Source organism: Lithobates pipiens, unplaced genomic scaffold (assembly GCF_037356315.1).
Source record: "Lithobates pipiens isolate NorthernLeopardFrog02 unplaced genomic scaffold, aLitPip1_a1.2 Scaffold_22, whole genome shotgun sequence".
NCBI classification, from domain to species: Eukaryota; Metazoa; Chordata; class Amphibia; order Anura; family Ranidae; genus Lithobates; species Lithobates pipiens.
Window position 1 is genome coordinate 149,539,275 of NW_027507784.1, and position 25,610 is coordinate 149,564,884.

At 44.8% G+C, this 25,610-nt stretch overlaps 1 protein-coding gene across 1 annotated transcript in view; it reads left to right on the forward strand.

Annotated features, from left to right (window-relative positions):
• LOC143924250 (parathyroid hormone 2 receptor-like) overlaps nucleotides 1-7,057 on the forward strand; it is a 286,100-nt gene extending 279,043 nt beyond the window's left edge. The window contains exons 3-4 of the mRNA XM_077448456.1: nucleotides 209-325; nucleotides 6,848-7,057. Of these exons, the coding sequence (XP_077304582.1) occupies nucleotides 209-325; nucleotides 6,848-6,993 (263 nt within the window). The 3' untranslated portion in view covers nucleotides 6,994-7,057. The remainder of the gene's footprint in view (nucleotides 1-208; nucleotides 326-6,847) is intronic.
• The last annotated feature ends 18,553 nt before the right edge of the window (nucleotides 7,058-25,610 follow it).

Here is a 25,610-nt window from a genome sequence, read left to right on the forward strand (position 1 = left end):
GAATTTTCTGTGGACAGATGCTTCCTCTTTAAATTGTGCTGCTTTTTCCATAGTTGACTTTACAATGTAAGCTTATTTATATGCTTCACAGATACCATTGTATCTCCTGGTCCCTCTTCTTCCCAAACAGGCAAATGTTTGCTAATCAGCATTGCCATCCTGATGAGCTGAGTCAGATTGCTGATTGCTTATTTCTGTCTTCACACAGGAACAGAAGGAAGTTGTTTGCCAGAATGGGATGGATTAGTATGCTGGCCGAGAGGAACTCCAGGGAAGATACTCGCTGTCAGTTGTCCTCCGTATGTGTATGACTTTAATCACAGAGGTATTGAGTTCACAAGCACACAATTGCATCCATCACTGTTTCCCACATGATTATATAGATATGGAAATACATTTACATTTCCTGCCTACACTTGCATATCTAAATACAACCCTACATAATTTAATAAGTATATTCAGTGAATCATACCTTTATTATAATACTAAATCTAAAATATGCATAGTGGATTATTTTATGAATGATTCCTTGTTGCCTAAGCCTCCAAACGTGGTGTGACCTAATCCTGCGTTCCTAGTTTATACTCATTCCCAAGTGATTGAGGTAAATGATCTTGTAATTGTCCTCCACAACACAGCGCCGGTGGCTCACAACTGGACCATGGAGAGCAATTTCAACAGAGAAATATCTCATCAAATAAAATATTTTTTATGCGTGTTTCTATTTCAGTACAATGTACAGTAAAAACATGTACAGTAATTATTCATGCTTCTGCTGCTTCATACAAATTTAATACATTTATTAGTATTGCATTATTGTTAATAACATTTTGCTGTGAGTTCCATGCAGCACATACAGAGATATAACTGCCTGTCCTGATGCCCCCCCCCCCCTCCCCAAAAAAACTCTGCAAATTCTGATAAAAAAAAAAAAAGAAAAGCATTTGAATTGCATTTAAAAGAGAATATTGGAACATTAATGTAATACAATAGTTAGATATCTACATTTCTGTATTTCGGGAATACAAATTGGAAAAAAAATATTTGATTTATTAATCTTTTTAGAAATCACTGTCAGAATATATTGTTCCTAGCTGCTGTTTTTAGCCTCAGTGCTCATTCTATTTCTTCTTGTAAAACAGACAGTAACCGATACCTGTATATTATATTTTCAACACAAATGTTTCCTGCATTTCTAAATCTATGTTCATTTTTTTTCCAGTTTTTCTCTGTCTACTTGTATTTACTGGTTAAAATGGCGAAGAACAATCTACACAATAGCTCTAATACCCTGCCTTTAGTATTGTAATTCTAATGCTCCATACACATGGTCGGAGATTCCGAACACATAATCCGTCAGATTTTTTCTGACGGATTTTGGCCAAAATTTGTGTTGCATACACACGGTCGCACAAAGTTGTCGGAAATTCCGATCGTTCTGAACGAGGTGACATCAAACACGTACGTCGGCACTATAAACGGGCCAGTAGCCAATAGCTTTCGTCTCTTAGTTTATTCTGAGAATGCATGCAGGGGAGGGCTGGCAGCCTTAGGCCTGGGGGGCAAGTCCAGTCAAGTGGCCCATTGAACCACTGAATCAGCTCACCACCCATCTACACCACATTCACCGTACAGAGAGAGAGGGAGACTGCTCCACATTGCCCCAAAGAGAGAGAGACTGCTTGACACTGCCTGCACAGAGAGAGAGAGACTGCTTCACACTGCCTCCACAGAGAGAGACCGCTTCACACTGCCTGCACAGAGAGAGACCCCGCTTCACACTGCCTCCACAGAGAGAGACCGCTTCACACCTCCTGCACAGAGAGAGACCCCGCTTCACACTGCCTCCACAGAGAGAGACCGCTTCACACTGCCTCCACAGAGAGAGACCCCGCTTCACACTGCCTGCACAGACCCTGCTTCACACTGCCTGCACAGAGAGAGCAGTCACTTTCTGTGCAGGCACTCTGAAGCAGTCAGTCTCTGTACAGGCAGTGTGAAGTGGAGCAGTCTCTCAGAGAATGGAGCAGTCTCTCAGAAAGAGACTGCATGATTGCCCCCAGAGAGACTGAGAAAAAGAGCTTGGCCCTTCCTCACACCCAGTACACAGACCAATGAGACTGCAGGAAGATGAAGACTAAAGACTGTGCTGTCACTGCCACCACACTAAGCACTACCTGTGGAGTCCGGAGCTTCTCTGGTGAGTGAGCACCACACCACTGGGCAAGCCAAGCAAGCAGAGTAGCTGAGAGTCACAGTGAGCGCAGCAGGCTAAACACGCAAGTCCTGCTGTCTCCCCGGCATGAACACCAGATTCACCAGGGTGCAGGTTCCTCCTGTCTCAATTGCGGATAGTAAGAAATGCAGATGCAGGCGCATGCCGGAGCACCGGCCGTATTAAGGGCATTGTGGGCCTGGTGCTGCAGTGGAGCAGGTTTAGGAGTGGCAGGGATATGAGGTAAGTAATGTCATATCCCAACTCTTGCCCAGACTTGGTCACAGCCCCACAGGGCTGTAATGTTAGGGAAGCCCAGAACTTGAATTATCAAGCTTCTGTAAGAGCCGTGTGTCGGTGTGTGCTCTGAGGTGAAAGTTTCCAAGCCATCAGAATACAGTGATCACTGCTGGCAGCTATAGCAGCCAGCACTGATCGCTAAAAAACATAAAGACACACTGGTTGTACCGTCAGTTGATGGAGTCAAATTATGTACAACCAGTCTGCACAGAGATAGATTGAAATGCCTGCTGAACCGGCAGAATTTCAATCTGTCTATTGTGGCCTAAGTCCACCAGTCTCTGGGTTTAATAATATCCTCAAATCTTCTGAAAGGGGGGTTCCACTTAGGTGTAGAAATTCACTTTGAACTCCACCTTATTTCCAGAACTCTCTTTAGGGTCCTGTACAGGCATTTTAGTGCTAAAAAATAGCACCTGTGAAGCACTTCTTATGCCACCCCAGGTTTCCCACTGGGGTGGTGCGCTTGAAGGACATTCTGAAAAGTCCAGCAAGCAGCATTATTGGGGCGGTTTGGGAGAGGTGCCCAGCCCATTGAAATGAATGCAACACGGCTGTTTTTAACACTTTCTTTGGCCACTAGTGGGAGTTAAAAGTAGAGGTCGACCGATATATCGGCCGATAGTTGGCATTTTTTAATTAATCGGCATCTGTATTAGAAGTCAGTGTAAGTTGCCTGAGTCGTCATAGAAACGACTTTCCTCCTCTCTGGGCAGTCTGCCAAGAAAAGAGCAAAAAGATACAATGTTTACACTTGAATGAATGAAATCATCTCAGTGTGTAGAGTTCTCAGTTTAACCATTTAAAGACGAAATCTTTTCTGACACTTGTTGCTTACAAGTAAAAATCCAGTATTTTCTGCCAGAAAATCACTTAGAACCCCCAAAAATTATATATATTTTTTAGCAGAGATCCTAGGGAATAAAACAGCGGTTGTTTTTGGGAAAAAAATACACTATTTCAAAAAAAAAAAAATTTAAAACAGTAAAGTTAGCCCATTTTTTTTTTGTCCAAAAGTTTTGACTACCTGTTTTTATTTAATATATAGTTTTTTTTTTTTTTATCTAAATCATACATACAAGTAAACTGATTGGAGGTTTGTTTTGTTTAATAAATGTTTAAATGTAAGAAATTTTCTGTATCACTTATGAAGGCTGCTTTCATACTGGAGCGGGCAGGCATTGATGGTAAAACGCTGCAAGTTTTAGCAGCTCTTTACCATCATTTTAGCGGTGCTATTTGGCTGCTAGTGGGGCACATAAAACCCAGCTAGCGGCCGAGGAAGAGGTTAAATGCGCCCATGAAGCACTGCTGCCAAATCGCATTGCATGTGCTTCGGCAGTGGTGCCCATTCATATCAATGGGCAGGAGTGGTGGAGGAACGGTATAAACCACTCCAAAAGTGCTGCTTGCAGGACTTTTTTTTAAGATCCTGCCAGCGCATCGCCTCCTTGTGAAAGCACCCTGTCTTTCACACAGACTGCAGGGGAGCCATTTTGCAGGCACTTTACAGGCACTATTTTTAGCCCAAAAGCGCCTGAAAAACGCCCCAGTGGGAAAGGTGTGTTAGATTTTATGAGATGAAGGGGGATTAAAAAAAATAAAAATAAAAAGGAAAAAAATAAAAATAAATCGGCCTAACATAGCGGCCCAAAAAAATCGGCATCATATATCGGCCATCGGCCGCCATGATTTCTAAATATCAGCATCGGCCAGAGAAAAACCCATATCGGTCAACCTCTAGTTAAAAGTGCCCCGCTAGCGCCACTAAAACAATGATAAAGCGCCACTAAAACGAGCAGCGCTGTACCACTACCGCCCACATCGTCCCAGTGTGAAAGTACCCTTTGGTATTAGATGTGCAACCAAAAAGGTGAGACCACATCTAATACCTACAGAGAGTAATGGAAATAAGGTGGAGTTCAAAGTGAACTGTGTCATTACCTGCAGGGATTGGCATTTAGGGGGGTTAAAGCAGGCAGGGATGAAATGTGATATCAACTATTCACTGCCTGTCAAATGCCTCTGAAAAGTGACCTGAGCATGGATCACTTTTCAGAGGAGTGGCAGTGGCTGCTGCAAGTGAATACAAGCATTTAGGCTCACACTGGTGTGCTGCGGTTTGGCTGCAGTGCGGGTGTACTGGCGGATGTCACACCCCCTCAGACTTCTTTTAGGTTACTCATTGTTGCCGCATTTTCTGAAAGTGCACCAAACATGCAGCATGCAGGACGTTTTGTGCACTTTCAGAACATGTAGTAAAAATGTGCATCCTCTATGTCCCAGGGGCAACATGCAGGATGACTGCCAGTACACCAGCACTGCAGCCAAACTGCAGCATGTCAGTGAGAGCCCACATCATACCACCTAGCCCTAGGAGGGCAAGGTACTGGCACAGGCTGCTAGAAAAAAAAAACTCTTTGGCTGCAGAGAGGAGGAGAGAGGAGGAGCTCACTTACTTGGATGGTCCCAGCCTCCCAGGAGCCTCACTGGATTCCAGCCAACTGCTCAGATTGAGCAGAGAGCAGGTCCAGCCTCTGCCAGCCAATGGTGTGGAGTAGGGAGGGGCTTGGCAGGGCTGTGCTGTGTAACACAAACTGTCAGCCCTGACATGAAGACATCGCTGGCTCACAGTACTGGACTCGGCCAGCTCAAGAACTTTGCATGTTGCGGTTTTGAGCTGATGACACAGCAGCCTTTGCCACCGCATATCAGAGAAGCCCAGGGGGCAATTGCATCCCTGGCCCCTGGCCCAGCCCTCCCCTGAATGCATGGCACTTTGTCTGTCGGAATTGTCTACACACGATCGGAATTTATGCAATCAGATTTTGTTGTCGGAAAATTTTAGATCCTGCTCTCAAACTTTGTACGTCAGAAAATCAGACGGAAAAAGTCAGAGCTCATACACAGTCGGATTTTCCAACAACATGATCCGATTGCACATTTTTAGTCGAAAATCTGACCGTGTATATGGGGCATTAGGCAGTGCTATTTATATATTTCCATATACTGTCCAGAAAACAGACAGATATCCGATTGTGTGTAACATTCATGTTCTGCCCTCACAATGTATTCAAAGTACAAGGCTTGGCAGACAGCTAACAGCTTCCCAATAAAGACTCAGGAGGAAGGGCTAATAGTTTTAATCGTTACTGAGAATACGTTTTTTGTAAAACAGCAAAACACAAATTATAAAAATATGCATTAGCATTTAACCTTGCATCACAAATGCAAATAGTAACAGGCATGCTACAATACTGTTAAGGCACTAGCTAGCAAAAATGTGGCCTAGCTGAGTGAACTTCCTGACAGAAACATCCCACCAGCACACATATACAATGTAGTTGCATTAGTAGAACATATTACTAACTAATTGAAAACTGAATGACTGCTTACTTACAGACTTATACTTCCAAGGCCAGTATTAAAAAATAGTGGAGTTCTTTAGCATGCTTCATTCACTGTAGAAAGATTATCTAATATGACTGCTGGGCAGGAAGTGGGCGGAATATACTACAGTTCCCGTTAATAATGGATGCCAATTTAAAGCAACAGTACGATCAGTAAATATATACCTTATAATCAGAACAATTCAGTTCACACAATATAATATCTTTCAAAAAAACTTGGTGGGTAATAGATGTAACACTGCAAATTCAAATTTATCATTTCGATTTTTGATCTATAAAGGTCTGGTTGGGCAAAACTAGGGTAGCATATGCTAAAAGGAGTGGGAAAGTATCAATTTAAACACAAAGGTTTCATTCATTTTTGTAGTGATACGATTTTGATAACTAGTGAACATGCACTTTACTCATGCAGGGCAAAACAGGCTTACTTTATCACCCCTATGCACTATCCCCATATGACAGCACTGGTGCTTGGTAATTTACCACACTGAGTGAGTAACATGCCCCTCTCCCTGGAAGTATTGACATTTCTTCTGCTCCCAGCAGCACAACAGAAAGGTATGCAGAGGAAAGAAGGCTAAAAACTGCTGAGGACAAAGTGCCCCATGGACAAAGTGTTAGGTTGATAAAGGTTTGGTCACATGAACACTGGAGGTAAAGAGCTTCCAGGACCCAGGTTTTGTAAGTTCTGTTTGGCATGCCCAATAGGTGCATGATTGAAATAGGCAAAATAGTTATGCAATGCAGCCACATGTACATAGGTTCAGAGTAGTGGTTGGAGGAAGGGTTGCTTTACAGGTGTTGAAAATATGATTTGCAATTCACGCATTAAGTTATGGATTCTACAATGTTTAAACATTTGTCTGCTTATTGGAAATGTTGCATACTTAATTTGCATTATGTACATATTTTTTTTCTGCAGGAATGGTCTTTAGAAGATGTAATGCCAATGGAACCTGGGATTTTGTACAAAATTCTAATCGTTCTTTTTCCAACTATTCTGAATGCATCCGCTTTTTGGAACCTGAAATGAGCCGCGGGAAAGTAACTATTTCTAGTTTATGTTAATTAACTTTACAAATCATAAGTGTTATGAACATAATTAAAACTAAAGGCAAACCTTTCTTTTTTAGATTTGGATAGAGTGGTTAGAACAATTGTCTTGTTTTAATGAATTTAAAGAGTAACTCCACTTTTGTTGAGGGAAAAAAAACATTCTCAGCTGGGTGATCTATGTACATTGCAAGGATTTCAACAAACTTTGTTGCAGATCCCAACCTTTTGTTATTCTTATGAAATCCCTGCATGTTTGTCTGTGTCCTTGTGGTAAGGAATCTGTATGGGAGTGGTTTCATAATTATCAACCAGTTGCTGCACCTGTAGAGCTCTAATGAGAAAAATTGCATCTCTTTAGTCACCATCGGGCTGAGCGCCAGTATGCTCCCATATAATTGCTTGTCTGGTCTAAGCGGACACCTTTTTCTGAGCCTGCTATACCTACCTGTGAATAAGTGAATATTAAATTAACCATCTTGAGGGCTCTGCCTCCCCAAGACTCCAGCAGTTTTGGGTGTTGATGCTTTACCGGGTTTGTTAGGTCACTTTTCAGCAAATAATCCTATGCCTAAGGGCTAGACACTATAGCTAGGCATATCCGGGACATACCTCTGCTCCATGTTCTTGTTTTTAATACTATAAGTGGAATGGGTTGCATATGAGAGTATTGACTGTTTCCATTCATATACATTTGTATATAACATTCCGCCATTTTTATTCTGTACTTTTTACTACATGTATTTATAATTTTCTATTTATATGCATTTGAGTGCCTTAAAAGTCCAGTTAGGGGTCAATCCTTTTTTTTTATTTTGTCTGATTTCCTACTGGGAGAATCTCACCAAAAATGACCTTTTTGTTGCAGGGAATGCCTGAAATCTAACTTGTATCTTAGTATAGACTTCTGGGAAAATCAACGAGTCAATCACACAAGCAGGAAATTATGTTTACGGGGGGCGTTCTGTACATATTCTGTGTACAGAATACCTCCAGGTAGCCATATTGCATTTTACATAAAATTAGAGCTGCAGATTGAAAAAAAAGTCATCTGTATAACATTCAATTACAATATGACTTGAATCGCAATTGTATATTCTATATTTATTTTTTGCTATTTTTATTTCCATGGTAGTGGAGTTACCCTTTAAAGTTTTATTGGTTTTCCCATATTTGAACATACATAGGCCTTTGCAGCACCATCATATTATTAACATCAAGCTATTGCAACGTAAGCAGAGCAATAAGGATCCAGAAATGTCAAATATGATGCATTATGCTTCAATACTAGGGAGTTATGTTTGGAAATTCCTTGGTCTGTAACAAATATAAACCAGTATCTTAGAATAGACAGTAGAATAAAATAAAAAAATAAAAATAAAAAAAACATAACATAAACATAACATAACAAATATGAGAAATGAAAGAAATAATGCCAATGATGATCCGATGTGAGAAAGATTGACATATTAAATAAGAGCATATAGGGATAATAATACAAGAAAAGTGAAACCATATATAAAGCCTGACATAGAACCTTCTTTTGGGCACTATTCAAAATAAGTGTAAAATGAATTTTAAGCAACCGGACAACCAAATAAAGTTTAGTATAGTATACATTTAGGGTGATAAAGCTGTATTACCCGTATAGAGTAAAATTATGTAGGGACTGATTTTTTTGCTTGCTAACATCAATTCAAAGTATGTATTTTTATTAGGAAAATTGAATATTATTGGATATTATTTGAAGGAATGGTTGTTCTGGTTGCTTGCACACATCTAGTGGTACACCTTCTAGCAGCCACAATAACATTCAGTACAAAATATGAAATGATTACCAAGCCTCAAGTAAGGCCTGTATAGAAGATAAAGAGGTGGAGTTGAAAAGGAAGGTTTGGATACAGAAGAAAGGTTACTTTGCATCCTTTTTGTTCCACCAGTGTTTCCTTTGATGCAGAATGTCAGCCCTAATGTAAGCTATCTAGGATTGGATATTTGAAAGTGGACGTTTTCCTGTGCACTTTAAATATATTTCACATTACACTGGACCTCTTGATCTATTTTCCTCTTTTTTTTCGTTAATATTTATTTATTAATATTAGTTGTATTAATTATGTAGTGTTGCTTGTCACTCAGATGTGGTCCTATTAACACTTGATAGGTTGTTTATGAATTTTTGTGGGTGTCTGCTTTAGTTTTATTTTTTAGGCAATTTTTCACCATCACTTCATTTATTTCAATATCTTTTATTGCTTTTTTCTTAAATATTTCACTTCACTTTGGTGGGATTTTTTTTGAATAAGCATATTATTATTATTTTTATAAATTTTTGTTTATTATTTATTGAACATTTTATATCAATTTATTCACGTTTAATGGTGGCATTTTATTTATTTATATTAATGTATTTATTTAAGCTCAATCAATTTTGCTTGATAATTTTATTAGCGCTGCACTTCATTGCACATTAGCATTTTGAGTTTTTGTATCCAGACTCCAGTGCTAGCTGCTTTTTAGTATATATAATCAATTTTCATCATTCTGACCGCAGCGTTAATCCTCTTTTTGGGTTCTTCTTATGATATCCATAACTGCCTGGAGGCATCCCTTTTTTGGTAGGAGGCCATCTTCAACAAAATACCCTACATGTATGCTTTATGTCTATTCCACAAAACAAACCTATAAAAGTAATCTGTAGCGTTTTATTGAAAACATTTACTGAGCTCTTCCTATATACAATATATGATGTAAATAGGAAATCATTCAGCATACAGGAATTCAACCTTGAAAGACCAGGAGATCTAGTGATATTGGTATCTCTAATCTCCAAGGGCACTGGAGCATGTAAAGAACACGTGATTATATGATTGTTAAATATTCTGTATAGTCATTTGCTAGTGTTATTAAAGTTTAAGGTTGTAGCAACAACCTTGTTAAGGTTACCACAAACTAACAAATATCCTCTAAAATGGTTGGCAATGCCCAATACTTTTCTAAAAAAGGTTTTTATGATTGGTATGTGGTACATACATGCATACTAATGTCATAGGTATATTTTCTTTATCTGCTACTACCAAAATTAAATTGTCTTTGGGGTCTACTACTGCATAATGCAATTGATGTGGGAGGGAATCTTTAAATGCTATGAGAAATGCGATAAGGACGTTGAACATAATCAATAACAATATGAAAAAATTGAAGGTGTGTAAGTGTTGGGGTCTATGTCACATCTCTGTATTGGTGCCTCTTTTTCTTGTAAGTGGGGCTTATAGGGACTATTAAGTCCTATGACATTTAAAGAGGAAGTAAACCCTGATGAGTTTACTTCCTTTTTCATTCCCTGCAAAGGCAAAGCATAATGGACTACTATGCATCACATAGTAGTCCATTATGTGTCATTTACCTGACACAGGAGCCAGCGAAGTCACCGCTGTCCCCTGTAGTTCCGAGTGTCCATCTTCTTGGTGGGTCTCCGTGGGTCTCGCTGCTCCGGCGCTGTGATTCGCCGGAGCAGCGATGACGTCACTCCCGCGCATGCGCACGGGAGCCGAGATGCGCGGCATTGCACGGCATCTTCGTCATCGACGATGCCCCGCTCAGTGCGCCTGAGCGCCGCTGTCTATGGCGCATGCGTCGTAGATAGCGGTGCCCGTCTTCGGGCAAATATCTCTCAAACCGTATAGGTTTGTGAGATATTTCTTGGACCTACAGGTAAACCTTAATCTAGGCTTACCTGTAGGTCAAAGTGGTTTGTAAGGGTTTACAACCACTTTAAGGAGGACACCCTAATAAGGCATAGATATTTAACCATAGGCACAGATGCCAGGATGAAACATGAAAAATATTAGTGCAAGAAGGTAATAATAATCACAGAGCATGTAATGGTCCCCAAACTATATTAAAAAACAAAACGCATACCTTGGACCTAAAAGCTAGGGAAGATATAAAATGTAACCATAAAAATATACTACCCAAAATTATCTTCTCACTCTATCATCTTGCAAGGTAAACAGACAGAGGAAGAGCCAGTCAAGGCACACATTTGCATGACTCACAGGTCAGTCCATGTTCTATTGAGACCTGTGGAGAGAGAGAACAATAAAAAAGAAAAGGTAGAAATAACAAAATGACTTACGCTGATATATCAGTACCAATCACTGGTGACATGCACTGGCACAGCTCTCAGTGTAAAAAAGCGTTTCATTTGAGATGCCATTCCCCAGGAACACAGCATAGCTATGTATTTTTCAGGGGATATAATTGAGTAAGATGATTTATAAGTGACAAGCAGTTAAATAGAAAATCCTCACCTATAGGGAATTTGATGGTCTTGTAGGATTTTCATTACAGTAGAAAACTTCTCATCTGTGGAGTTGCAGCAGAGATGTCAGCAAACAATGTCACTGAGGTGTAAGAATCTGAAAGTGTGCCCATTTTCCTTGCTGTTGACATGAGACTTTATTTATTATGGTAAAAATGCACCCTTGCCAAAATGTGTCTAGGCACACCTTTTAAAAGGAGTTTGGACTAGGAACTTTTATGTGCCCAGTCAATAATTAAGCAAGCTATGAAGGTATTGTAGAGGCAACATAGTCTTAAAGTTTTGAGTCAGATAGAAAACCAACTGTGCCTGTGTAATCAGCTATGGCACTCGACGTGTGTTAATATTTATGTGGGATCTCTCTGAATCATATCATTAATCAACTTAATGTCATCATGATCAGTAGGAGAGTCCACTAACTCGATGTGGGCCTGTGAGTTATATGTTCCCCTAAATGGGCAATTAAACCTTGTACATGGGTTCAGGGGTCAAGTCCTGGGGAAAAAAGTGTGGGAACTCCCACCCATGATCCACTCCCGCACAAAAAAAAAGAAAAAAATAGGACATCAGGGCACATCAGGGCATGGAGCATATCAGGGCATGGGACACATCAGGCCACATGGCACATGAGGGCACGGGGTACATTATGGCGCATCAGGGCACATTATGGGGCACGGGGCACATCAGGGCATGGGGCATATAGCACATCAGGGCATGGGGCACATCAGGGCACATTATGGCACATTATGGGGCACATCAGGGCACATTATGAGGCACATTGGGGCACATAGCACATCAGGGCACATTATGGGGCACATAGCACATCAGGGCACATAGCACATAAGGGCATGGGGCACATCAGGGCATGGGGCACATCAGGCCACATGGCACATCAGGGTATGGGGAAAACGTTGGCACATTATGGCACATCATGGCACATTATGGGGCACATAGCACATCAGGGAACATAGCACATAAGGGTGTGCGGGGCACATCAGGCCACATGGCACATCAGGGCACAGGGCACATCAGGGCATGAGGCACATCAGGGAACATTATGGCACATTATGGGGCACATAGCACATCAGGGCACATAGCACAGAAGGGCACGGGGCACATTGGGGCATGGGGCACATCAGCCCACATGACACATCAGGGCATGGGGAAATGTCGGCACATGGGGGCACATTGTGGCCCAGCAGGGCACATTATGGGTCACATAGCACATCAGGGCACATCAGGGCATATTATGGGGCATATAGCACATCAGGGCACATTATGGGGCACATAGCACATCAGGGCACATAGCACATAAGGGCATGGGGCACATCAGGCCACATGGCACATCAGGGCACATGGCACATCAGGGCATGGGGCACATCAGGACACATTATGGGGCACAGTGGGGCACATAGGACATCAGGGCAGGGGGCACATTACGGCATGGGGCACATCAGGGCACATAGGACATCAGGGCAGGGGGCGCATTACGGCATGGGGCACAGTGGGTCACATAGGACATCAGGGCAGGGGGCACATTACGGCATGGGGCACATCAGGGCACATAATGGGGCACATAGGACATCAGGGCGAGGGGCACATTACAGCATGGGGCACATCAGGGCACATAATGGGGCACAGTGGGGCACATAGGACATCAGGGCAGGGGGCACATTATGGCATGGGGCACATCAGGGCACATAATGGGGCATAGTGGGGCACATAATGGGGCATCAGGGCAGGGGGCACATTATGGCATGGGGCACATCAGGGCACATAATGGGGCACAGTGGGGCACATAGGACATCAGGGGGCACATTTGGGCATGAGGCACATTGTCATTTTACTAGCCAGTATGCAGAGTAGCGCAGGAAGCGTTTGGCTGTAGTAAATTCTCCCTCACTTCACACAGCACTGTTCGCTCCCCGGCGGCCCCTCCTCTCTTCTCATCTATCCACATTGGCTTGTGACATCATCTAGGATAGACCATAGACGAGAAGAGAGGAGGGGCCGCCGGGGAGTGAACAATGCTGTGTGAAGTGAGGGAGAACTTACTACAGCTAAACGCTTCCTGCGCTACTCTGCATACATTTAATCCGGGCGGCTCGAGTCCTGCAAAGGGAACGGCGTTCCCGCTGTGAAAATAGTGCAGGGACGCCGTTCCCACACGTTCCCGCAGGACTCGAGCCCCGCATGGGTTATAATATTAGCAGAATCACCCTGCAGAGGAAATTTGAAAAATAATATTTAATGTATTAGCTTTTTTACTCGCCGTTTTACATATGTTACCAATGTCGATGATAATGGTCTTCTCACAGCTGCTTCTGTAGCCACCCCTCCACTGGGCACTCATGCCGCTGCTGGCTGGCTGGCCACCATTTTGGGAGTTTTTGACGCTCTGCAGGACTGAAGAAATTTGACAGTATGCAGAGCTGGCCCTTCATAGAATAACACCTGTGCATTTTTAAGTGTAAAGAAGACAGGATCAAGCCAGCCAACAAGGAGAAGTGATGGACAAAAGTTACTGTGATTTGCTGGGAGCCTGCTGTATTGGAGCCAAGGATTAACCACTTCAATACCCGGCCATAGTCATATGACGGCCACAGATGGAATCTCCCATCCTGGGGGCCTGCAGCGTGGCGACTGTTGATGAGCTGTGTCCCTCGGACACAGCCCATCCCCGATCTGCGGGATTTTCCTCCCCATCGACCCCCCGATACATGTGACCGGCCGTGTTCAATCACAGCCGGTCACATGTACTGTGCCGTTATAGGGCTCGTGCACACGCCTAGGGCGCGTGCAGAGTGCCGATCGGGGATGCGGCTTGTCACCCTGACACAGCCCAACCCGATCGCAGTAAAGAGCCAATGAAATTGGCTCTTTACCATGTGACCGGCTGTGTCCAATCACAGCCGGTCACAGAATGTAAACAAACCGCGGTAACGAGATCAGTGTGTGAGGAGGAGATTGCGGTAACATCTCGTTACTGCTCAGTGTACACACCAATCACACTGATTACCCCCCCAATAAAGAGGACCTGTCACCACCCATCAAAGTACCTGTCATCACCCATCAAAGTACCTGTCATCACCCATCACAGCCCATCTGAGTACCTGAGTACCTGAGTACCTGTCACAGCCCATCTGAGTACCCGAGTACCTGTCCCAGCTCATCTGTGTACCCGAGTACCTGTCCCAGCCCATCCGAGTACCTGTCCCAGCCCATCTGAGTACCCGAGTACCTGTCCCAGCCCATCTGAGTACCCGAGTACCTGTCCCAGCCCATCTGTGTACCCGAGTACCTGTCCCAGCCCATCTGAGTACCCGAGTACCTGTCCCAGCCCATCTGTGTACCCGAGTACCTGTCCCAGCCCATCTGAGTACCCGAGTACCTGTCCCAGCCCATCTGAGTACCCGAGTACCTGTCCCAGCCCATCTGAGTAACCGAGTACCTGTCAGCCCATCTGAGTACAGGAGTACCTGAGTACCTGTCAGCCCCTCTGAGTACCTGTCAGCCCATCCGAGTGCCTGAGTACCTGTCAGCCCATCTGAGTACCCGAGTACCTGAGTACCTGTCAGCCCATCTGAGTACCTGAGTAGCTGTCACAGTCCATCTGAGTATCCGAGTACCTGAGCACCTGTCAGCCCATCTGAGTACCCGAGTACCTGTCCCAGCCCATCTGAGTACCCGAGTACCTGTCCCATCCCATCTGAGTACCCGAGTACCTGAGTACCTGTCCCAGCCCATCTGAGTACCTGTCCCAGCCCATATGAGTACCTGAGTACCTGTCCCAGCCCATCTGAGTACCTGAGTACCTGTCACATCCCATCTGAGTACCCAAGTACCTGAGTACCTGTCACAGCCCATTTGAGTACCTGAGTACCTGTCACAGTCCATCTGAGTACCTGTCACAGTCCATCTGAGTACCCGAGTACCTGTCACAGCACATCTGAGTACCTGAGTACCTGTCACAGTTCATCTGAGTACCCGAGTACCTGTCACAGTTCATCTGAGTACCCAAATGCCTGTCACCAGCCCGTCGGAGTACCCAACTACCTGTCTCCAGCTCATCGGAGTACCCGAGTACCTGTCTCCAGCCCGTCAGAGTACCCGAGTACCTGTCTCCAGCCCGTCGGTGTACCCGAGTACCTGTCACCAGCCCGTCGGAGTACCCGAGTACCTGTCACCAGCTCGTCGGAGTACCCGAGTACCTGTCTCCAGCCCGTCGGAGTACCCGAGTACCTGTCTCCAGCCCATCGGAGTACCCGAGTACCTGTCACCAGCCCGTCGGAGTACCCGATTACCTGTCACCAGCCCGTCGGAGTACCCGAGTACCTTTCACCAGCCCGTCGGAATACCCGAGTACCTTTCACCAGCCCGTCGGTGTAACAGAGTACCTGTCAACAGCCCATCAGAGTACCTGAGTACCTATTTGCAGCCCATGCCTCATAGAATACACATTGAAGTTTTTGCTTTCCAAAATGGGGTCATTTTGCGGGTAATTCTATTGTCCTGGTGCTCCAGGACCTTCAAAAGTGTGATAGGTAGGAACGAAATGAGATGTGTAATGTATGCTCCTAGAACGCCTGAAGGTACCACTTTCATGTTGGACCTCTGTATATGGCCAGGCTGTGTAAAAGTCTCACACATGTGGTATCGCAATACTCAGGAGGAGTAGCAGAATGTGTTTTGGGGTGTAATTTTTGCTATATACATGCTATGTGTTAGAAATATCTTATAAATGGACAACTTTGTGTAAAAAAAAAAATGATTTTAATTTTCTTTCCACGTTTTCTGAAGACTTGTGTAAAAAAATTAACCGCTCAGAAGACTCATAATGCTTCATAGAATATACTTTGGTTTTTTTTTTTTCCAAAATGGGGTCATTTCATGGGTAATTCCATTGTCCTGGTGCTCCAGGGCCTTCACAAATGTAATAGGTCATTAGAAAATTAGAGGTGTCACTTATGCTCCTAGAATACCTGACGGCGCTCCCTGCATGTTGGGCCTTTGTATGTGGACACGCTGTGTAAAAAAGTCACACACATGTGGTATCACCATACTCAGGATGAGTAGCAGAATGTATTTTGGGGTGTAATTTTTGCTATGTACATGCTTTGAGTTAGAAATATCTTATAAACTGACCACATTGTGTAAAAAAAAAATATGTTTTCATTTTCTTTCCACGTTTTCCGAAGACTTGAGGAAAAAAATTAACTGTTCAAAAGACTCATTATGCCTCATAGAATACACGTTGGGGTGTTTGCTTTCCAAAATGGGGTCATTTTGTGGGTAATTCTACTGTCCTGGTGCTTCAGGGCCTTCACAAATGTAATAGGTCGATAGGAAATTAGAGGCGTCATTTATGATCCTAGAACCCCTGACGGTGCTCCCTGCATTTTGGACTTCTCTGTGTGGCCAGCCTGTGTAAAAGTCCCACACATGTGGTATCACCATAATCGGGAAGAGTTGCAGAATGCATTTTGGGGTGTAATTGGAAGTATGCATATGCTGTGTATGAGAAATAACTTGTTATTATGACAATTTTGTAAAAAAAACAAAAACAAAAAACCCCATTCTTCTTTTTCCCAAGAATTGTGGGAAAAAATTACAACTTCAAAAAACTCACCATGCCTCTTACTAAATACCTTGGACTGTCTACTTTTCAAAAAGGGGTCATTTGGGGGGTATTTGTACTCAAGCCTCAAGAAATGAGATAGGCCATCAGTGCATCAGGTGTGATCAGATGTGATAAATTTTCAATGATTTGCACCATAGCTTGTAGATGCTATAACTTTCAAAGAGACTAAATAATATCCACTAATTTGGTTTATTTTTACCAAAGAGATGTAGCCGTATAAATTTTGGCCCAAATTTATGAACAAAAATGACTTATTTGCAAAATTGTATCATAGAAACTAAAAAAAATTGTTTTTTTTTTTAAAAATGTTCACTATTTTTTCACAAAAAATGAAAAAAACTGTGGTGATTAAATACCCCCAAAAGAAAGCTCTATTTGTATGAAAAAAATCATAAAAATTTGTTTGGGTACAGTGTTGCATTACTGAGTAACTGGCATTCAAAGTGTAAGAGCGCTGAAAGCTAAAAATTGGTCTGGTAAGGAAGCTGTATAAATGCCCTGTATTGAAGTGGTTAAACATTCATTCTTCATTCCCCAGGCCATTTACCTCCATTGTCATTTTTTATTGCTGTCTATGTCCACATTAAGAATATTTATTCTCTCTTACTGTCCTGATCACAAATTTCCCTGTAATTGAATTTTGAGTTGCCACCAGAATGGGAATAATGGAAGAAATCTTGTAATTGGCACACTTTTTTTCATGACAATTATCTAGGACAGTGATGGCGAACCTTGGCACCCCAGATGTTTTGGAACTACATTTCCCATGATGCTTATGCACTCTGCAGTGTAATGGAGCATCATGGGAAATGTAGTTCCAAAACATCTGGAGTGCCAAGGTTCGCCATCACTGATCTAGGAGGATATCTTGCATTGGAAAGATTTTCTTTCACATCTTGTGGAGTCTATAGGCAAGGAAGTAAAGAGAAATATCCTCAACAAGATACAGATGGTTATGGTTTAAGCCCTACAAACAAATGGCTACTGCCCTCACCTATTATTATTTTACTGGATTTATATAGGTCCAGGCACACACTGGGCACCTTTGTCGCCATTGTGCTCTTGCTGGGTGTTCAGTGTGCTCCTGTTCCTTTTAAGGGGGCTTTGGCAGTCTCCAGGCTCACCTGTCCCACATCTATCCATTCCATGCCTGTGCTTCCACTGTGGAGTAGGGATGAGCTTCGTGTTCGAGTCGAACGTATGTATTGGCTGTTCGTCCGTTCGGCGAAATCCGAACACTTGGTCCGTTCGCGTCAAAATTCGCATGGCGCTCACGGCCCACAATGCACTGCGATGGCGCAATGCATTGCTGGATCATGATTGGCCAAGCATGCACTGTGACCCCGCATGCTTGGCCAATCGCAGTGCCAGCAGCGAGGAGAGCCATGATTGGCCACAGGCAGGATGCCTGTGGCCAATCATAGCTGAGGCTGTGTAGTGCACGCCCCACACTATATAAGGCCGCCATTGAGGCGGCCTCGTGTAGTGTGTTAGCATCTGAAGCAGTGGGTGTTCTGTGTACCTTCAACACAGTACACACCGATCGTTTTTGGCTGATTTCCTATCTTGCTGTTGTGCAGTGGTTATTGTCTGTGCCCTGACCGCAGTATACACCACTATATTCACTATTCACTTCACTATATTTATATATCTTTAATAATAGAGCTTGCAGTCAGTAGTGTTAGGAGATAGTGCGTGCTGTCTGCGTGCTCTGTACCCAGTACATACCGCTATAATCCACCTACATAGCTGTTCTCTATTTGAGCCCAATTGCCATCTGCAGGAGTTACTGGAAGTTGTGTGTGCCTCCAGCACAGCACAGTATACATCTGTATATACCCCTTTATCTCTGCTGTTTTCTGGTTATTGTCTGCGTGCCCTGACCGCAGTATACACCGTGATATTCACCTAACCTATATAGCTAGTAATCTATCGTTAATAATAGAGCTTGCAGTCAGTAGTGTTAGGAGATAGTGAGTGCTGTCTGCGTGCTCTGTACCCAGTACATACCGCTATAATCCACCTACATAGCTGTTCTCTATTTGAGCCCAATTGCCATCTGCAGGAGTTATTGGAAGTTGTGTGTGCCTCCAGCACAATATAAACTACCCAACTGCTGTTTTACCCAACTCCCTTCAGGCCATTACCATGTCTGGAAGGCCAGCAAGGAGAGGCAGACAGGCGCGAGCCGATAAAAGAGGGCAAGCAGGCTCTGTGTCTAGAGACAACAGTGCTGGTCGTGGACGCGGTGCATTGTCATCAGCACGTGGCCATGGGACATGCTTGTCCTTCTTTTCGGCAGCTGGACATGTTGAACCGCAACATGCCAACGACTTGGTAGAGTGGATGACCAAGCCCTCTTCATCCTCCTCATCCTCTCTCACCCAGTCTCAGGGTAGTCGCAAAGCAGCTGCCAACGCATCGTCTTCCCTCCTCTCAATGTCATCATCAGTGACTCCTTCCCTAGACCCACCACGTCCTCCTGAGGAGTCTCCTGAACTCTTTGAGCACAGTGTTGGGTACATGCTCCAGGAGGATGCCCAGTGTTTGGTGGGCTCTGATGATGACACTCAGCTAGAGGAAGGCAGTAGCGTGAGCGCAGAGAGAGGGGATGCTCAAGAAGGACAGCAATCTGGCAGTCATGTTCCACAAGCTGCAGCATACTGCCAGGTTTGCTACAGCGATGAAGAGGGAGGGGATGATGAGGGCACTGACTCCACGTGGGTGCCTGGAAGGAGGGAGGAGGAGGAGGAGGAGGCACATGTCCAACGAGGCAGGATGCCCTCCGGGGGCCAGCTTAGGGGCAGCACACCGACTGAATCACACCGCAGAGCTCCGCCTGTGCAGAGCGCTGCCTCTGCGCGTTATTCTAAAATTTCTTTGGTGTGGGCCTTTTTTGAGACGAGTGCATCAGATCACACCGCTGCTATTTGCAACATATGTCTCAAGCGTATCTCACGTGGTCAAAACATCAGCCGCTTGGGCACCACATGCTTGACCAGACATATGTTGACCTGCCATGCAGCTCGTTGGCAAGCGTACCTCAAAGACCCACACCAAAGAACAAAGCGGACCTCTCCTTGCTCCTCATCAGCTGGCATCTCCAACCCCACTAGACCTTCAGTCCTCTCTGAAACCTGCTCTGAGAGGAATGAAGGTGTAGAATTAGGTGTGTCACAGCCAAGTGCTTCCGGGAACTCTGCTAGCGGTACACCCACGTCCGATTATAGCAGGCAAATGTCCCTGCCCCAGCTGCTGGACCGGCGGAAGAAGTTTACTCCCAGCCATCCACATGCCCAGCGGTTGAATGCTAGCTTGGCTAAATTGCTAGCACTTCAACTGCTGCCTTTTCAGTTGGTAGACTCGGCCCCCTTCCGTGAGTTTGTACAATGTGCGGTTCCTCAGTGGCAGGTCCCCAAACGCCACTTTTTCTCACGGAAGGCGATTCCGGCTCTGTCCTCTTCCAGTGCTCTGTCCTCAGAACCAGCGGTGCTCCGTAGGCGTTGCAGGGGCTACGCAAGTACGCAGGCAAAACGATGCCATGCCGTGCTTGCGCTGGTTTGTTTGGGGGACAGGAGCCACACTGGGGCAGATGTTTTGTCAGCTCTGCAGGGGCAGGCCGAGAGGTGGTTGACGCCACGCCAGCTTAAGCCAGGAATGGTGGTTTGCGACAATGGCACCAACCTCCTCTCCGCCCTCCGACAGGGACAACTGACCCATGTGCCCTGTGTAGCTCACGTCCTTAACCTGGTGGTGCAGCGGTTCTTGGGCAGGTACCCCGGCTTACAGGATGTCCTGAAGCAGTCCAGGAAAGTCTGTGTGCATTTCCACCGATCATTTAATGCCTGTGCTCGGCTGGCTGAGCTCCAAAAGGAGTTGAACCTGCCCAAGAACCGCCTTATATGTGACATGCCCACCAGATGGAACTCAACATTGGCCATGCTGCAGCGGCTGCACACGCAGCAGAGGGCCATCAATGAGTACCTGTGCGACTACGGCACCAGGACAGGGTCAGGGGAGCTCGGTTTTTTCTCACCACGCCAGTGGGGCATGATCAGGGATGCATGCACTGTCCTGTCACCGTTTGAGGAGGCCACAAGGATGGTGAGCAGTGACAGTGCATGCTTTAGTGACACTGTACCTCTTGTCCACCTCTTGGAGCATACGCTGCGTGGAATAATGGACAGGGCACTTGAGGCAGAACAGAGGCAGGAAGAGGAGGACTTCCTTGCCTCTCAAGGCCCCCTTTATCCAGACAGTGTTCCTGCTGTGCCACCCATCACACAGGAAGAGGATGAGGAGGAGGAAGAGGAGGAGGAGGATGATTGTGTCAGCATGGAGGTGGAGGCTGGCACTCAGCATCAGCAGCAGCAGTCTTATAGGGATGATTTACAGTCCCAAGAAACACGTGGACTTGTATGTGGCTGGGAGGAGGTAGCTGCGGATCATGTTGTCCTTAGTGACCCAGAGGACTCCGGACCGAATGCCTCAGCTAACCTACACTGCATGGCCTCCCTGATCCTGCAAAGCCTGCGGAAGGATCCTCGTATTCTTCGGATCAAGGAGAGGGACCATTACTGGCTGGCCACTCTCCTTGATCCACGGTACAAGGGTAAGGTTGCCGACCTTATCTTGCCATCGCAGAGGGAGCAGAGGATGAGACATCTCCGGGAGGCCTTGCAGAAAGGTCTGTGCAACGCGTTCCCAGAGACTGGGAGGTTACAAACTCCTGGTCCTGGACAAGGTGTTGCTGAGGCATCGGTCAGAAGGAGCGGTGGAGAAGGTGGCCGTCTGACTGATGCTTTCAGACAATTTTTTAGTCCGCAGCCCCAAGGTATGATTGGTTCCAGCACCCATTGCCAGCATCTGATTTACATGGTGCAGGAATACCTAGGGGCAAGGTCAGACTTGGACACCTTTCCCACCGAAAATCCTCTGGCTCACTGGGTCTTGAGGATGGATCACTGGCCAGAGCTTGCACAGTATGCAATTGAGCTACTGGCCTGTCCTGCATCCAGCGTTCTTTCGGAACGCACCTTCAGTGCTGCTGGTGGCTTTGTTACCGATCACAGGGTGCGCCTGTCCACCGAATCAGTTGATCGACTGACCTTCATCAAGATGAATCAGTCTTGGATCACCCACAGCTACCAAGCACCTGAAGCTGATGTAACCGAATAATTTTTTTTGAAATACCACATCCCTTCAAGACTGCCTATGCTGATGCTGAGTGACTGTCCTGTTATGTTGATTGTCTATCCTCTTCCTCCTCCGCTGGTATGTTGGAAGAACATTTTTGGTTCTGGGTGATGCCAGCAGCCCAATTTTTCTGCCCCTGTTTAACAGGGGCGTTTAATTACAATTTTTGATGCAATGCTTTGCAGCAGGGCTAATTCCTGCAATAAAACTAGAGTATATGGCAGAGGTTGCAGTGTGGTGGCACCAGCACCAGTGCCTAAGGCCCAATTTTTCTGCCCCTGTTTAACAGGGGCGTTTAAGTACAATTTTTGATGCAATGCTTTGCAGCAGGGCTAATTCCTGCAATAAAACTAGAGTATATGGCAGAGGTTGCAGTGTGGTGGCACCAGCACCAGTGCCTAAGGCCCAATTTTTCTGCCCCTGTTTAACAGGGACATGTAATTACAATTCTTGATATAATATTTCACAGGAGGGCCCCTTCCTGTGCCCACCCAGAGTAACGGTGAGGACTTATAGTGTTGTGGCACCAGCACCACAACCACCAAAGGTCAATTTTTCTACCACTGTTCAACAATGGCATGTAATTACAATTCTTGATATAATCGTTCACAGCAGGGCGCTCCAGCGCCCACCAAGAGTCACTTTGAGGGCTTACAATGTTGTGGCAAAACCAACACCTTGTTCCGCCATTTCTGCAGAGCATATAGGGCAGGCCCCTACTTTCAAACATCCAACTTACAAACATCTCCTACTTGCAAACGGAAGGAGACAGCAGCAAGTGAGATGAAAAAAGATGGACGACAAAACAAATTATACAGGGGTGATAACCCTTCCCTATGTTTTCCAAAAAGCTTAAAAATTGTTTTTTTGACTGGAGCTACACTTTAAAAATGTACCAGTTGAAAATTACAAACAGATTCAACTTAACACAACAAACCTACACAGTCCCTGTCTTGTTTGCACCGCCTGTATACTGCTGTTCTGAGAATATAGGGCCTGGGGGCCACACGCCTTTCCTTTTTTTAATATGGGTACAGGGTTCCCCTTAATATGCGTACAAGACCCAAATAGGCTGGTAATGGGCAGGGAGGGCTACCCATGCCATTTTTCTCAATGATTTTCAACCATATTGCAGGAACCAGATATAACATTAAAACCGCAAGCAGTTTTAAATGGTGTTATTTCCGTTTAATGTCATTTTGTGCAGGGACTGTTCTAAACACGGGAAACACGTGGCACTTCACAGGCATACTACAGACACCCCCAAGCACCATATTTAAAGGAATATTTCACTTTTTTTCCACTTTAATCGTCATTAAAATCAGTGCTCCCGCCAAAACGGCCATTTTTAAAAACATTTTAGGCATTGACCCATGTCCCCTGGGGCAGGAGCCAGGTCCCCAAACCCTTTTTAGGACAGTATCTTGCATATTAGCCATTAAAATTAGCACTTTCCATTTCGAACGTTCGAGTCCCATAGACTTCAATGGGGTTCTAACGTTCGTAACGAACGTGGGGTCCGTTCGAAAGTTCTGGTCCGAACCGAACTCTATGCAAAAAAAAGTTTTAAAAACAGCCGTTTTGGCGGGAGCACTGATTTTAATGACGATTAAAGTGAAAAAAAAGTGAAATATTCCTTTAAATATGGTGCCTGGGGGGTGTCTGTAGTATGCCTGTGAAGTGCCACGTGTTTCCCGTGTTTAGAACAGTCCCTGCACAAAATGACATTAAACGGAAATAACACCATTTAAAACTGCTTGCGGTTTTAATGTTATATCTGGTTCCTGCAATATGGTTGAAAATCATTGAGAAAAATGGCATGGGTAGCCCTCCCTGCCCATTACCAGCCTATTTGGGTCTTGTACGCATATTAAGGGGAACCCTGTACCCATATTAAAAAAAGGAAATGCGTGTGGCCCTCAGGCCCTATATACTCAGAACAGCAGTATACAGGCGGTGCAAACAAGACGGGGACTGTGTAGGTTTGTTGTGTTAAGTTGAATCTGTAATTTTCAACTGGTACATTTTTAAAGTGTAGCTCCAGTCAAAAAAACTATTTTTAAGCTTTTTGGAAAACATAGGGAAGGGTTATCACCCCTGTATAATTTGTTTTGTCGTCCATCTTTTTTCATCTCACTTGCTGCTGTCTCCTTCCGTTTGCAAGTAGGAGATGTTTGTAAGTTGGATGTTTGAAAGTAGGGGCCTGCCCTATATGCTCTGCAGAAATGGCGGAACAAGGTGTTGGTTTTGCCACAACATTGTAAGCCCTCAAAGTGACTCTTGGTGGGCGCTGGAGCGCCATGCTGTGAACGATGATATCAAGAATTGTAATTACATGCCATTGTTGAACAGTGGTAGAAAAATTGACCTTTGGTGGTTGTGGTGCTGGTGCCACAACACTATAAGTCCTCACCGTTACTCTGGGTGGGCACAGGAAGGGGCCCTCCTGTGAAATATTATATCAAGAATTGTAATTACATGTCCCTGTTAAACAGGGGCAGAAAAATTGGGCCTTAGGCACTGGTGCTGGTGCCACCACACTGCAACCTCTGCCATATACTCTAGTTTTATTGCAAGAATTAGCCCTGCTGCAAAGCATTGCATCAAAAATTGTAATTAAACGCCCCTGTTAAACAGGGGCAGAAAAATTGGGCCTTAGGCACTGGTGCTGGTGCCACCACACTGCAACCTCTGCCATATACTCTTGTTTTATTGCAGGAATTAGCCCTGCTGCAAAGCATTGCATCAAATATTGTAATTAAACGCCCCTGTTAAACAGGGGCAGAAAAATTGGGCCTTAGGCACTGGTGCTGGTGCCACCACACTGCAACCTCTGCCATATACTCTTGTTTTATTGCAGGAATTAGCCCTGCTGCAAAGCATTGCATAAAAAATTGTAATTAAACGCCCCTGTTAAACAGGGGCAGAAAAGTTGGGCCTTAGGCACTGGTGCTGGTGCCACCACACTGCAACCTCTCCCATATACTCTTGTTTGATTGCAGGAATTAGCCCTGCTGCAAAGCATTGCATCAAAAATTGTACTTAAACGCCCCTGTTAAACAGGGGCAGAAAAATTGGGCCTTAGGCATCACCCAGAATCAGAAATGTTCTTCCAACATATCAGCGGAGGAGGAAGAGGATAGACAATCAACATAACAGGACAGTCACTCAGCATAGGCAGTCTTGAAGGGATGTGATATTTAAAAAAAAATTATTCTGTTACATCAGCTTCAGGTGCTTGGTAGCTGTGGGTGATCCAAGACTGATTCATCTTGATGAAGGTCAGTCGATCAACTGATTCGGTGGACAGGCGCACCCTGTGATCGGTAACAAAGCCACCAGCAGCACTGAAGGTGCGTTCCGAAAGAACGCTGGATGCAGGACAGGCCAGTAGCTCAATTGCATACTGTGCAAGCTCTGGCCAGTGATCCATCCTCAAGACCCAGTGAGCCAGAGGATTTTCGGTGGGAAAGG